Source organism: Sorghum bicolor, chromosome 3, assembly GCF_000003195.3.
Source record: "Sorghum bicolor cultivar BTx623 chromosome 3, Sorghum_bicolor_NCBIv3, whole genome shotgun sequence".
NCBI classification, from domain to species: Eukaryota; Viridiplantae; Streptophyta; class Magnoliopsida; order Poales; family Poaceae; genus Sorghum; species Sorghum bicolor.
In genome coordinates this window covers 71,793,860-71,806,903 of record NC_012872.2, presented here as the reverse complement: position 1 = coordinate 71,806,903, position 13,044 = coordinate 71,793,860, and the positions used below count along the sequence as shown (strand labels likewise).

The 13,044-nt window shown below is 44.7% G+C and overlaps 1 protein-coding gene across 3 annotated transcripts; it reads left to right on the top strand.

The window, feature by feature from the left end:
* On the top strand, positions 8,110 to 12,288 carry LOC8079829 (probable glucuronosyltransferase Os01g0926400). 3 transcript variants are annotated; one of them, XM_021457582.1, is made up of 3 exons: positions 8,110 to 8,729; positions 10,894 to 11,834; positions 11,880 to 12,288. In XM_021457582.1, the coding sequence occupies exons 1-3, from the start codon at positions 8,627 to 8,629 to the stop codon at positions 12,036 to 12,038; spliced, it is 1,203 nt and encodes a 400-aa protein (XP_021313257.1). In that variant the 5' UTR covers positions 8,110 to 8,626; the 3' UTR covers positions 12,039 to 12,288. The 3 variants fall into 3 exon arrangements, with proteins under 3 accessions (XP_021313257.1, XP_002459015.1, XP_021313258.1); XM_002458970.2 differs by having other exon boundaries at positions 8,114 to 8,729; positions 10,894 to 12,288; XM_021457583.1 differs by lacking the exon at positions 8,110 to 8,729 and adding an exon at positions 9,740 to 10,524 and having other exon boundaries at positions 10,894 to 12,288.

Genomic DNA, 13,044 nt, shown 5'->3' with positions numbered 1-13,044 from the left:
ATTATTTTTTTATTTACCCATTTTATTGTCTTTCAGTACGTCCACTAAATGCACTCCTATTTTGTGCCATTTCCAGCTTTTTTTTTTCTGTAACAAGACCACGAATCTAAGATCAATTGATTGTAAATCAGTTCAGGACATGCAAAACCTCCCATGTTATGTTCTTGACTAATCCTAGTTAAGGATGAATAACAAGCCAGCTCGAGTCGAGGTAAAATCGTGGCTCGGTTCCGTGCCGAGCTAGCCACGAGTCGAGCGAGCTAACGAGCTTCGTGTTTTTTATCTAGCCTTAATCTCAATATACAAGTTGTAATGTATGAACTTAACACAATTGACACCACACGCGCGCGCACACGCACATCCCATAGACCTACAACCTATATACAAACAAGCATCCTTCTAGAGGCCATCGAAACCACACACAGCCGACGAGGGACATGTTGTAGTCCTACTGTGGTGCCATGGCAGAGTAGAAAACAAATGCGGGGATTAGGACTCTCTAAGATTCTTAAAATGATTTATAATTTGGAATGGAGGGAGTATGTCGCAATTAGGTTCTTATCTTATATTGTGGAGTTATTCTCTCAGGTTCACTTATTTTATGGGCTTGTATTTGCTTCGCAAACAGGTGTTGTTTTGTAGTTTTAGGGCACATTTTTTTGTCAAATGCTCCTGTTAGTAGCTTCTTTGTAGTGGGAAGTGGGAGATAAGTGCCAGTAGGCCAACTATATATGAAAAATGTACTCCATTCAGAAATATATATCATTCTAGAATTTGAGTGGTCAAAAAACTTAACTTTGACCACTAATCTGTGAACAGCCATTTAGATTAGTCATGTGAAAAAATAGTACCATCAAATTTATTACAAGACGTACATGAAAATTGATGGTCTTTGTTGTTACGCTAAAAATTACCTTTAGACCTAAATCATGATTTACCATTTGCTTAATGATAAGCATATGCTTCAATCTGTTTTTGCTCACATTCCATTTGTGCTACCCTTTCCCTGTTGGACACAAGATAAAGAAACCTGATGTGTTTTGTGATGATAGACATCAGTGTGGTACTCGCTTCTATTAGTGCTATAGACCCATTTACTTTATTGTTCCATAGGCAGGAGCTGCCAGGAAGGGTTTCGAAAGCTCCGAAGGAGACCATATCACATTGGTGAATGTCTATCGAGGAGCTGCAGAATGCTTGGAGAAGAGCAGAAGTGCAAATGCCAAAGAAAAAAACAATGGAAAAGGCATTGAAGAGACCGCTCTCTAAGACATGCTCGTGATGTTCACAGGTTAGTTTCTAGTTTCTGCTTCATCTGTTTCACAGTACTTGTACAGAAACACTATTGTAGGTGTGTAGGGAGTTAAAATGTCATGATAAGTAGTTTAGCACACCCGCCAATGTCCTAATGAAGTAGGCAAAGCATTGCGAAAGAGGGTAAAGCTAAGTATTGTCTCTTTTTGTGTGTACATACACCCCCTTTTGAAAACAGAACTGTGAATTTTTAAATTAGGTCTTGTTTAGTTTCGAAAAGATTTTGGATTTCTGTACTGTAACATTTTTGTTTTTATTTGTCAAATATTATCCTATCATGGACTAACTAGGCTCAAAAGATTCATCTCGTGATTTACAGTCAAACTGTGTAATTAGTTTTTGTTTTCATCTATATCTAATGCTTCATGCATGTGCCTCAAGATTCGATGTGACGGGGAATCTTGAAAAGTTTTTGGTTTTTGGGGTGAACTAAACAAGGCTTTAGCGAGAAAAAAATAGGTCGTGGACACTGTTGACACAGAGTTTTGGTGGAAAAACTTGATCATATGTAAGCTACACAAAAAAGGCAAATTGCTTATCATTTTTCTTGACAAAAAAATGATAAACTTGATAATATGTGAGCTGCACAAAAAGACAGAACACCCTTTTCCACATAATACATGATCAATTTTGCCATGAAATTTTGCGTCAACTTAATTTTACATATATGCATTTAATTTCTTTCCATAAATTTTAGAAGTACACAAAGTGTCTTTTTGTTTTAAGTCAGATGTGGTGTAGGTGATCCTATGGACCTGGCTGCACACATGAAACATCAAATTGCAAAACAATTAAGGGGAGGGTAGTTTGGTTTTATTATGGTTGGAGGGAGTGAGCTATGAAAATCAGATTTGAATATCATTTATGTAAAAAAATGAAATGGAAAACTATACGTTTTAGACTTTTAGGACCGTTTCACAACTCCTAGAGCATTAGTTCAGACCATATAAATAAGCTAAAATGGTCTTAGAGTTTAGCCCTTAACTTTAGCAAACTAAACTTTAGATCATGGGATTCAAGCATGGGCTTTGTCGCTTTGATTAACTGAATATTTAAGTAAAATATTGTTAGGCTAGGCAAATATCTGACCTAAAATACAGTAATATAAAGGAACGCAGCTAGACAAAAGGTAGCGTTGTGAAACGGGGGTATATGTTTTATTAGTCATTTTCAACTACTGTAATAAACTGCACTAATGTGTACCAATCTATTCTGTAATTGTTCTCGACTTGCCGAAGCTATGCTGTTCCAAAGTCCATTTACGTGCGTCAGGTTCTTGACTCCATGTCTCCATATGCTGCCTGCCAGTACCTGTGATTGTTGTACTGGTTGTCCGGTCACCGTCTTGACGGGTTCTAAAACGCGGTTAATAAGCGCACTAGAAGATCAACGAATCGTCATCAGAGATGACGATTCGTTGATCTTCTAGTGCGCTTATTAACCGCGTTTTAGAACCCGTCAAGACGGTGACCGGACAACCAGTACAACAATCACAGACCTCTCCATCTACTGTGATGGACATTTTTGTAGCCTACTGTATTTAATTTTGCGGTTGCGCATGCAGAGACTGCGGAGATGTTCATGTCATCGCGTCGTTCTCTGCCTTCATCATCAGCCTTAACCTACTATACTTAATTTCCCCAGAATTTTCATACTTGATTTATGACCTTCTAGAAAAGCTTCATCGTATGCCATATATACTGCCCTTGTGTGTGTTATGCCACCTTGTCGTTAACGCCAACAGAACAAAACGTAGGGCAATATATGTCCGATGAGTCACTGAGAAAAAGGAGCACGCATCTAGGTCTCCTTTGAACACATGGAAAATTCCACTGCTATTTCGCCGTTTGGTTACGACTGTATCGACGCGCATGGCTACTTTTAAGCCGTTGTAAATGTTATTATGTTACTAGCTTTGAACGACCCAGTGACGAGAGATTTTCAGCTGACTGAAAAATGAGCAGACGATTTTTGTATTGTAAACAAAAAGAAAAAGGAAGAAACATGACACAAAAGCAACCTTTAAGCTGAAAGGATAAACTCCCTACACGTGACTAGGAAAATGAAATGGTGGAGCACGAGGCAGTTTCTCTTTTGGGTTGTATTGTACGGTGATGCCTCACCCAAAAATCAAAAACTTTTCAAGATTCTCCGTCACACCAAATCTTACGACACATGCATCACTACCAAAATAGTGGAATTCTCCTAATGTTTTTAAAGTAGTTATAAAATACTACCACTAGTCAAAATACTAGGGAATCCTACTAGGAGACATTTAGTAGGGAAAGTTTATACTAGATTTTGAATGCTAAAACACTAGGAGAAGTCCACCTCACTAGGAGAATTAGTAAATTGTGGTTGTGCATAGAGCACTAAATATAGACGAAAATAAAAACTAATTACACAGTTTATCTGTAAATTGCAAGATGAATCTTTTAAACCTAGTTACTCCATGATTAAACAATATTTGTCAAATAAAAATGAAAATAATACAGTTCCAAAAACCTAAAAAATTTCAGAACTAAACAAGGCATGAGTAGCCACTAGCACATGGATGTTCGTTAATGGGTTGGTTAATGGCGAGAGCCCGGACGTACCGACACCATGATGCATGGGCGTTTAACTGGGGCCACCGCAGACCGCACCGGGGCCCGTGGGCGGGTGAAGAGAAGCATTCCTCCGTTCCTCATTTTTACTGCTGTAGCCTCGGTCGCATTTGAACTGCCATGACACAAAGACATATCTTGCCAGTGACGAAGCTATGTTATAGCTTGTGGGTGCAAATGCACCCACAAGAATTTAAAAAAACACTACTAAAATTAAATTTTCACCATAGTTGTTGCTTATATTTTTACATCTACAAGAAAAATACACCATCCTCTAAATTGTTCTAGCTTCGCCACTGTATCTTGCCATGCTGGCACGATCCAAAATGACTCACATGGTTAGAGGTAAACGGTCTAAGCTTTACCTCTACTACCGTCTAGGTCGTTTATAAACAAACCAACCAAATAAGACCATATTTGGATCCTATCAAGAGTTGAGTTTAGACTTTGGGAGAGCTGCACTCCCCGATTCTTCAGTTTTGCTCTTGGATTCTCTAATAGAGTGATTTCATTGGATTTCTAGGAGGGAGCAAGATGAGAAGCTGATGAGAGTTGATTCTCTCCGCTGATTCCACCATAATATACCTAGTTTTTTTTTTGTTTTAGCTCTTGGCTCCTAATATAAATGAAAAAGTGATTCTCTTCTGACCCTAACCTGAATTAGTTGGTATTTTAAGCGTTTGGTTGGTTGAGAGCGATTCTGTTTGAAGAAATTGAAATCGGAGCTCTCCCAAAATGCCTCTTAGTTGGCTAGGTAAGAGCACCTGTGGTGCTAGAGCCAACCGGTGAAGTCGAACGAAACCAAAGTTCAATTGCTTCAGTGCAAACGATGGTTGGGTGCTCCAGTGTTCACGGTTTGATAACGAGCCTTCAGATGACAACTGCTCTAAAGATAAAGGTTAAACTTTAGATCACCCAAGCTCATACGTACGGTCTGATAAACTAATGATATTTTTATGAAGTTGTATTAATTAGCTAAATTTTAGATAATACCAGATTATATAATTAGAGTCTTATGAGTTAAGGTGGCATGAAGTTTAGTGCCTAAACTTTGGAACATGTAAGATCCAAATAGGACCTAAGTAACTGATATACTAATGAGCAGGCCAACCACCCCCAGCTGCCGATCAGCCCGATGGAGCCACGAGCCCACCTTACCTAATTGTCACGTCGGGCCAACAAGGCGCTGCACGACCCCACTCCCTTCTCGTGTCCTGGCTGGCCTTCTTCTTCTGTAGTAGTTCTGTGACATCTTTACAGCTAGACAGGCTGTACGTGAGACGAGAGATGGAGAGGATGGAGCAGGTGACCCGCATTGGCACGCCTCCGCGCCTGCGCCTGCGTGATTCAAGGACGCCAACACAGTAAAGTAATCTCTCGAATCAATCATCAATACATTTTCAAAGAAAAGGGGTTGTTCCTAACACGTGCTGCCAACCTTTTGGGCAATGCTTGGATCTCTACAAGGCTACAACTGCCAGTGAGCTGCTAAAAATTAGCTGGTGATCTATTTAGATCCTAAGCTGATAACAAGCTTAGCTAATGTCTTATCTACCCTTCAGCTAACAATTAGCTATTAGCTGAATTTTTTTTTACTAACACAAACGTGGATCCCAAGTTCCCAACACGGTCTAAGGCCTTGTTTAGTTCGCAAATTTTTTTGTTTTTGGCTACTGTAGCATTTCGTTTTTATTTGACAAACATTGTCCAATCACGGAGTAACTAGGCTCAAAAGATTCATCTCACAGATTACAGGTAAACTGTGCAGTTAGTTTTTATTTTTACCTATATTTAATGTTCCATGCATGCGACCAAAGATTCGATGTGACGGGAAATTTTAAAAAATTTTCCGAACTAAACAAGGCCTAAGTTATCAATAGCATGATATCTCTAGTATATTTCATCCAAAAAAACTTTCTCCACTGCTCTCAAATCATACTTAGGAGTCTGTTAGGGTTAGGACGTTAGTCTTTAGCCCTCTAATGCGAGTATATATTAGCAAACATGTCCTTGTGAAGGATACACAATTTGTTGCAAGTGCTTTTGCCAATAATAATGACCTAGCTATTTTCATTTAATTTTGTCATTAGGTTTGGTGAAACCTTAAATCAAATGAATTACAATGCACATATTAAATGCTACTACTATAAACGATAGATTTTGTATGTGAAATTAACAAGAGATTGACTCAACTGAAATAGGTAGCTATCGCGTGCATATGTTATGAGTAAGAAAGGTAGGCGAGCCACATGTCCACACGTGCGTCACACACGACGGCCTCAGGAGGTGAGGCCAACAGATGAGTGGTGTGATGTTAGTGAAGGTTTTGCATCCTAGCGAGAAGAGACTAAAAGAGAGAAGAGTTACGAGTAAGGAAAGGATAAGAAATATGTGAGGGATAGACAAGAAGTGAGTGAAAGATGGACTAACAACAAGAAGTGTGTGAGAGATGAAAGAGGTGGTAATGAGGAACGAACCGATGAAGAACGAGAAGTGTATGAGACGGAAAGTAAGTGAGTGGCGGATGTATGGGCAAATGGACAAGGGTGCAGAGATGAGAAACATTTTAGTAATATCAGATATAGATATAAATATGACTCATTTCATGAGAAATAGATGTGAGAATTTATATAGTATACACCGGAGAGTTGCACTAATTATAGAATCCACGGAGTTGCTCTATTGTGTTTATTACTAAATTTTATTTACTTACAAAAGAGTTGTTTTTTTAAAAAAATACAGTATTAGTTACCAACATAATAAGGCTCCTTTTAGCACAACTTCTTTATCTAACGTAGAACCTGTTTGGACATGTTCTGTGCAAAACAAGGCAAAATAAATAGCTTTCGACGTGCTATCACAAAAGATAGATGAGAGATGAAGTTGCAAATAGTAGCTTCTCCACTTGCTCTGTTGGCGTGTGTAGGATTCCATGAAAGTATGTTTTAAAGAGCTTCATATGTTGAGTTATTTTGTTAAATAGTTTGCTAAAATAGCTTCATCACTAGAGCTAATTATTGAGCTAACCACAAAAAATAGCTCTAGCTTTACCAATAGAGCTACTCTTAAAAAATAGCTTTACTAAGAAGGTGAACCTTTGCCAAAGGAAACCTAAAACAGCGTGCTACGTCATTGTAAGCTACAGCAACAAAACATTTTTTTACGGAGGTAAACTCCTGCTTTTTAAGAAAGGAAAAGAATATTTTTATGACCAATCCACGCACTTATGCTAGGATACCGTCTTACAATATCTGGCACACTGCCAAACAGCGACAAAACGAATACAAACGCCTACATAATTAAACAGAAACACCAACACAAGAGAGTCGTGCCGTGCATGTCTTTAATTAATTAATTCACTTCGAGAAACCTTCTAACCAGTTTTTCACCATGGAAGACTTGCTGTCCAAGATCTTTCTATCGTCTTTCTTCAGCTGCGCACGCTGCTGTCTCTGTAAAAAAATTTGAAAAGTTTATACTTAAATAAGACGAGTGGCCAAATTTAAAGTAAAATAAGTCAAACATTTTATAATTTCAGATAGAGTATTTCATTAGAAGATTCTGGGAATATCTTCTATTTGCCCAACTTGTTTCTGTTGTTATTACATAAACCTCAAAAAAAAAAAACAGCGGCAACAAAACACTATATGTATTATTTGCAGCCACGTAGGACGCCTTAGAGCATCCCAACCGTTTTGCAAATAAGCTTTGCATTCATGTATTTGCAAAAAAGTCTTAAAAACACTTATCCAACGGTTTAGCATTTAGACTTTGTAATTTTGTTAACTTGGCAAAAAGAGAGTAAGGATTGGCATATATGCCAAACCTGTTCACACTTGGCATTGGGAAATTGGCGCGAAGTGATTAATGTCAAACCATTGGAGATTGCCTCTTTTCACCTTTGCCATATTTTTTTGAAACTTGGCAAACTCCCTCATTTGCCAAACCAATTATGCAAAACGGTTGGAGATGCTCTTACCTACTCAATGGCACAGCGTTAGGCACATGATTAGTGCTACAAGTTGGGTAAGTAATTCCGTAATTACTGTACCCCCGGTGTAATTATAAGCTGTGACAAGTCTCCACAAACCAACCACGCACGCATGTGCGAGCAATTGGACCCGCACAACACCGCACCCGGACTCGGCCAGCCTTTGCCTTGCCTGTCTTGTTTCTGCTGCGTCACGCCACCCGCCGCGTGCAGCGCAGGCCATGTTGCAGCAGTACTGAAAACTGCACAGTACAGGGAGGCACCCGCGCCGTCCGCGCTCTCCTTTTTCTTTTCTTCCTCCCCCGCCCCCCTTCCCTGCTGTCCGCCGTCAGTGCTGCGTGCGACTAGCGGAGGCGGAGCCGAGCGGAGCGCATCAGCAGGCACCAGATTCCGCGCCCCCAATTCTCCCCCCATTGGCTCGCCACCGCCGCGCCCTTGACTACCTCGCCTCACCTCATCCCTAATCTCCCTTCCTCCCGGGGTCATCGGGTCCTGACGGCGACATCCTACCGCACACGCAGCCGAGAAACCAAACACAAACAGGGCAGCAGCAGGAGAAGAGCAGAGGAGAGGAGGGCCGCTCAAGCAACCTATCAAGCGAGTAGCCAGCAGCAGCTCCTCAGTCGGCAGCAAGAGGGGGATCAGGGCGCTCGCCCTCCTCGCTTCGGCCAGCTCTCAGGCCCCTGCAGCACCAGCAGCAGCAGGATCAAGCGCAATGGGGCCGTGCGTCGCCGCCGTGGTCGCTATTCTGCTCGTCGCCACCTGCGTCGCGGCGGCGCCGCCGCAGCAGCAGCCGCGCAAGCCCGGCAGGATCTCAGGTGCGTGCCCTGCCCTGCCTCCTCCTCCTCCTCTTCGACTCTGAGTTCGTTCGCCAAATGCCCAAATCTCAAAGCTCGCCGCCGGAACTCATACCAGCTAAAGCCGCCATCCCCCTTCCGGCTCACGACGAGATTCAGATTTGGCCGCGCGAGCTCCTCCTCCCGACCGCAATGCCGGCGCGATCCGCGCCCAAATTGATCGCGCTGCCTGCCTGTGCCTGTGCCTTTGCCTCGTGCCGCCGCCGCCCGACAACCCCCTGCCCCGCCCCGGGTCTCGTGCTCGCTGCCGCGCCGCGTTCCGTTCCGCCTGGTTTGCACGCAGCTTGGGAATTCGGAATTGGCAGCCTCTCCTTCTGGGATCGAGCAGCCGCGGTTGCTGTGGCTGTCTCTAACGGTACCTGTGTGTGTGCGGCTGCCGCCCTGTGACCCTCCGTGTGGCCGCTGCCTGGCACCAGCTGTACAGTGTACACAGCTGTACGTACCTGCAATGGTATAGCTCCCGTAGGCCGTAGCCGCTACTCTGTACTCAGGAGGAGTAAATGCTTCCGTCTCCGACTGCATCAAGCAATGCATGCTTGTTGCCTTGCGGAAGAGATCGGTTGGTAGGTGAAGCGAAATTTGTACTGTAGCAAGAGGACTTCAGCTTTCCTCTCATCCTACATTGTGTTTGCGTTGCGTCATGCTTGATCAGTTATTGCTTGTGGTAGGAGCCGTAACTAGTATCAGTGTTCATCACGGTTCAGAAGTTCACCCTAGCTCTGTTGTACCTTCTCCCCAGCCACGCATCCTCCATAGCCTTGCTTCAAGTTAGGATGAAGCAGCACCTTCCAGAATTGGTTTCTCGAACGAGTAACAGCATCCAGGATCGGCGGTTCCTGTGGGGACAACTGCTGTACTGTGGCGTGGCGCCTAACTTGTGATAAGACTATCTCTGACGATCGTCATCCAAAATACAAAATACAAGACCCATTTGTTCTTTGGGTAGCGCTACAGGTAAAAGTTTCCATACCTATTTTTAGTCTTCTCCAACAACAAGACCTAAAAGACAACATTCTCTGCAAATGGGTCTCGAGAAGAGAGGATACCCAAATTTGGATTATGCCTCTCCTGATACCCAAAATAGATCTTCTGTATGCATACTCTGTTGGAGGTATTGTGTTGGAGACCCATTTTAGGTTTGGGTTTCCAAATGCCTCTGCGGTTGGAGACAGCCTAAGATTGGCGTTCCATTGCCTGCAACGCAAGAGTTTTTCTTCTTCTTCTTTTGTGATTTGAGGGCATTGCAAATTTGCAATGCAAGAGCTCGAACTGGGTTTTTTTTTTCGAGAACATGCGCGGCATGTAGAGCTCGAACTGGTGTGATATATACAACCATAAACAAAGGATAAGTGGCAGCTAGATTGAGCGGTGGCCATCCACTCGCTCAACTGAACTGACCACTAGCACTTTCAAGTGGTTTTCAATTTTTTTTCCCTTGAAAACCGGACATGCTCACAACCAGATTTGTGTGTACCGATAAAGAAAGGAGGGGATGAGAATAGCGTATCATTAAAGTAGACACCACTTGAAAGGGATCGGTATTTTATTGATTAAAGTTCAAAATTTTGTGGTTGGTGGACTGCCGAAAGCAACAACTCCACCAAGATTTGTTGTACTCAGCGGTACTCATGTCTTTTTATGCCCTAGTACTGGAGTGGTTACTAGTATAATCATATTCCACCTTTTGTATATCCATTTTTAAACTGGTTCTGCAGAGATCCCATCTCTCTACAGATTTCCGCACATTGCATCGATGGTAACAACTACTCCCTCAAGTTCCAAATTATAAGTCGTTGCCTTTTCTAGATTTTTCTATGTACCTAGATATCCTACCTTTTATTTGTAACAATTACTCCCTCAGCACATTTCATTTTGAATCGTAACTCCAGTTTGAAGCGGTACTGAAACTGGTTCTGCAGAGATCCCATCTTTCTGCACATTTCAGCACATTGCATCGTTAGGTCCATCATAAGATATATTTTCATAGTTATACCTCTTTTTTTCTATAGAATTGATCAAACTTTAGAGAACTTTTGGCTAGGGATAAAGGTAGAATTGCGTTCTTTCCCCTTCCGATGAAGAAAGAATTGGTTTCTCCTAATATGGACGAACGTTGGTTTGGCAGGGAACGCGGTGGGCGTGCTGGACGACGACCCCGTGGGGAAGCTGAAGGTGTTCGTGTACGAGATGCCGCGCAAGTACAACAAGATGCTGCTGGACAAGGACAGCCGTTGCCTGCACCACATGTTCGCCGCGGAGATCTTCATGCACCAGTTCCTGCTGTCGAGCGCGGTGCGGACGCTGGACCCCGAGGAGGCCGACTGGTTCTACACGCCCGTGTACACGACCTGCGACCTGACGCCGCAGGGCTTCCCGCTGCCGTTCCGCGCGCCGCGGATCATGCGGAGCGCGATCCGGTACGTGGCGACGACGTGGCCGTTCTGGAACCGGACGGACGGCGCGGACCACTTCTTCCTCACCCCGCACGACTTCGGCGCGTGCTTCCACTACCAGGAGGAGCGCGCCATGGAGCGCGGCATCCTGCCGCTGCTCCGTCGCGCCACGCTGGTGCAGACGTTCGGGCAGCGGAACCACGTGTGCCTCCAGGACGGGTCCATCACGGTGCCACCCTACGCCGACCCGCACAAGATGCAGGCGCACCTCATCAGCCCCGGCACGCCGCGCTCCATCTTCGTCTACTTCCGCGGCCTCTTCTACGACATGGGCAACGACCCCGAAGGCGGGTACTACGCCAGGGGCGCGCGCGCGTCGGTGTGGGAGAACTTCAAGGACAACCCGCTGTTCGACATCTCGACGGAGCACCCCTACACGTACTACGAGGACATGCAGCGGGCCATCTTCTGCCTGTGCCCGCTGGGGTGGGCGCCGTGGAGCCCCAGGCTGGTGGAGGCGGTGGTGTTCGGGTGCATCCCCGTCATCATCGCCGACGACATCGTGCTGCCGTTCGCCGACGCCATCCCCTGGGAGGACATCAGCGTGTTCGTGGCGGAGCGGGACGTGCCGAGGCTCGACTCCATCCTCACCTCCATCCCGCTCGCCGACATCCTGCGGAGGCAGCGCCTGCTGGCCAGGGAATCCGTCAAGCAGGCGCTGCTGTTCCACCAGCCGGCAAGGACAGGGGACGCCTTCCACCAGGTGCTCAATGGGCTGGCGCGCAAGCTGCCGCACGGCGACGGCGTGTTCCTGCAGCCCGGGGAGAAGGTGCTCGACTGGGACGCCGGACTCGACAGCGACCTCAAGCCCTGGTAGTACTAGTACTAGTGTACCACTTGTTGTGCAATCTGTTCATGTTCGTTTCTTCTCTTTGATTTGACATCGGTGGATGGATGGGTGTATCACGCATTAGTTTTTGTACCACGGCCCGTTTACATGCATAACAGCAGCAGTATAATATAGAGGGTATATTCGTCGGGAGATGTCAAGTTCAGATTAACGTATAGTGATCGCTACTATGCAAGTACATCAATGATTCAAATGTGACGTGATTTCGCATTTGTAATAAATCGAGCTGAATTAATTAACTGTTACGATCCCACAGGATGGGTCCCAAATTAACGCGAGCACAAGCAGATGCTCCAATTCCACAATAAATTTAAGCACTAAATGGTACTACAATATGGTGGCTACAGTCAGGGATTTGGGAGAAGATACAGCAGGGGTTGGGAACTGGAAGAACAGAGTTCAGGAAGGAAGGCTAGCGCCTGGTTCTCGTGTCATGTCGGCGCTAGTGCTGGCCCATAATAGCGGCCCAGCCCACATAGTATATGGCGGCATTAACCTGTTTGTGCCTCTCTTTTTTTTTTTTTTGGTTTGCCATAGGAGTACAACCGTCAAATCGGCAGTCTCGGTTTCTTTTATCTCGTGCTGTCTGAAAAGCTGTTTGGAGGGAAGGCAATCGGAAGGTCAGCTCTGCAACTGACAGAAGACAACCGTGTAGGGAGAACTCTGAACGGCAGAAGATCCTGATCTGGATGTTCTTTCAGCTGTCAGTAGGGGTGGGGCGTCGTCTACCAGCTGGGGTGCTCTCATGCTGAGCGGTTGAGCCCAGCACGGCCGACCGTGAGACTGTCACGGCAAATGCTGCAAAGGGTCAAGCGGCTCTTGGGATGGGTCAAGTTTCACCTCCGATGGAGTGGCCTGCTCCGAAGCCCAAGCACAGGGGCATTTCTCTGCGTGAGCCCGTTGGATTTCGATGTACAGCACTAGCCCGTTGAATGGTACTCAATTCATTCCAAATCACAATACGTTTGATTTT

Bases quoted from the DNA above. Each gene is read 5' to 3' on its own strand.
- LOC8079829 (XM_002458970.2), top strand. From the start codon at position 8,627: ATGGGGCCGTGCGTCGCCGCCGTGGTCGCTATTCTGCTCGTCGCCACC. The intron at 8,730-10,893 runs GTGCGTGCCCTG...TTGGTTTGGCAG, and splicing joins CAAGCCCGGCAGGATCTCAG to GGAACGCGGTGGGCGTGCTG.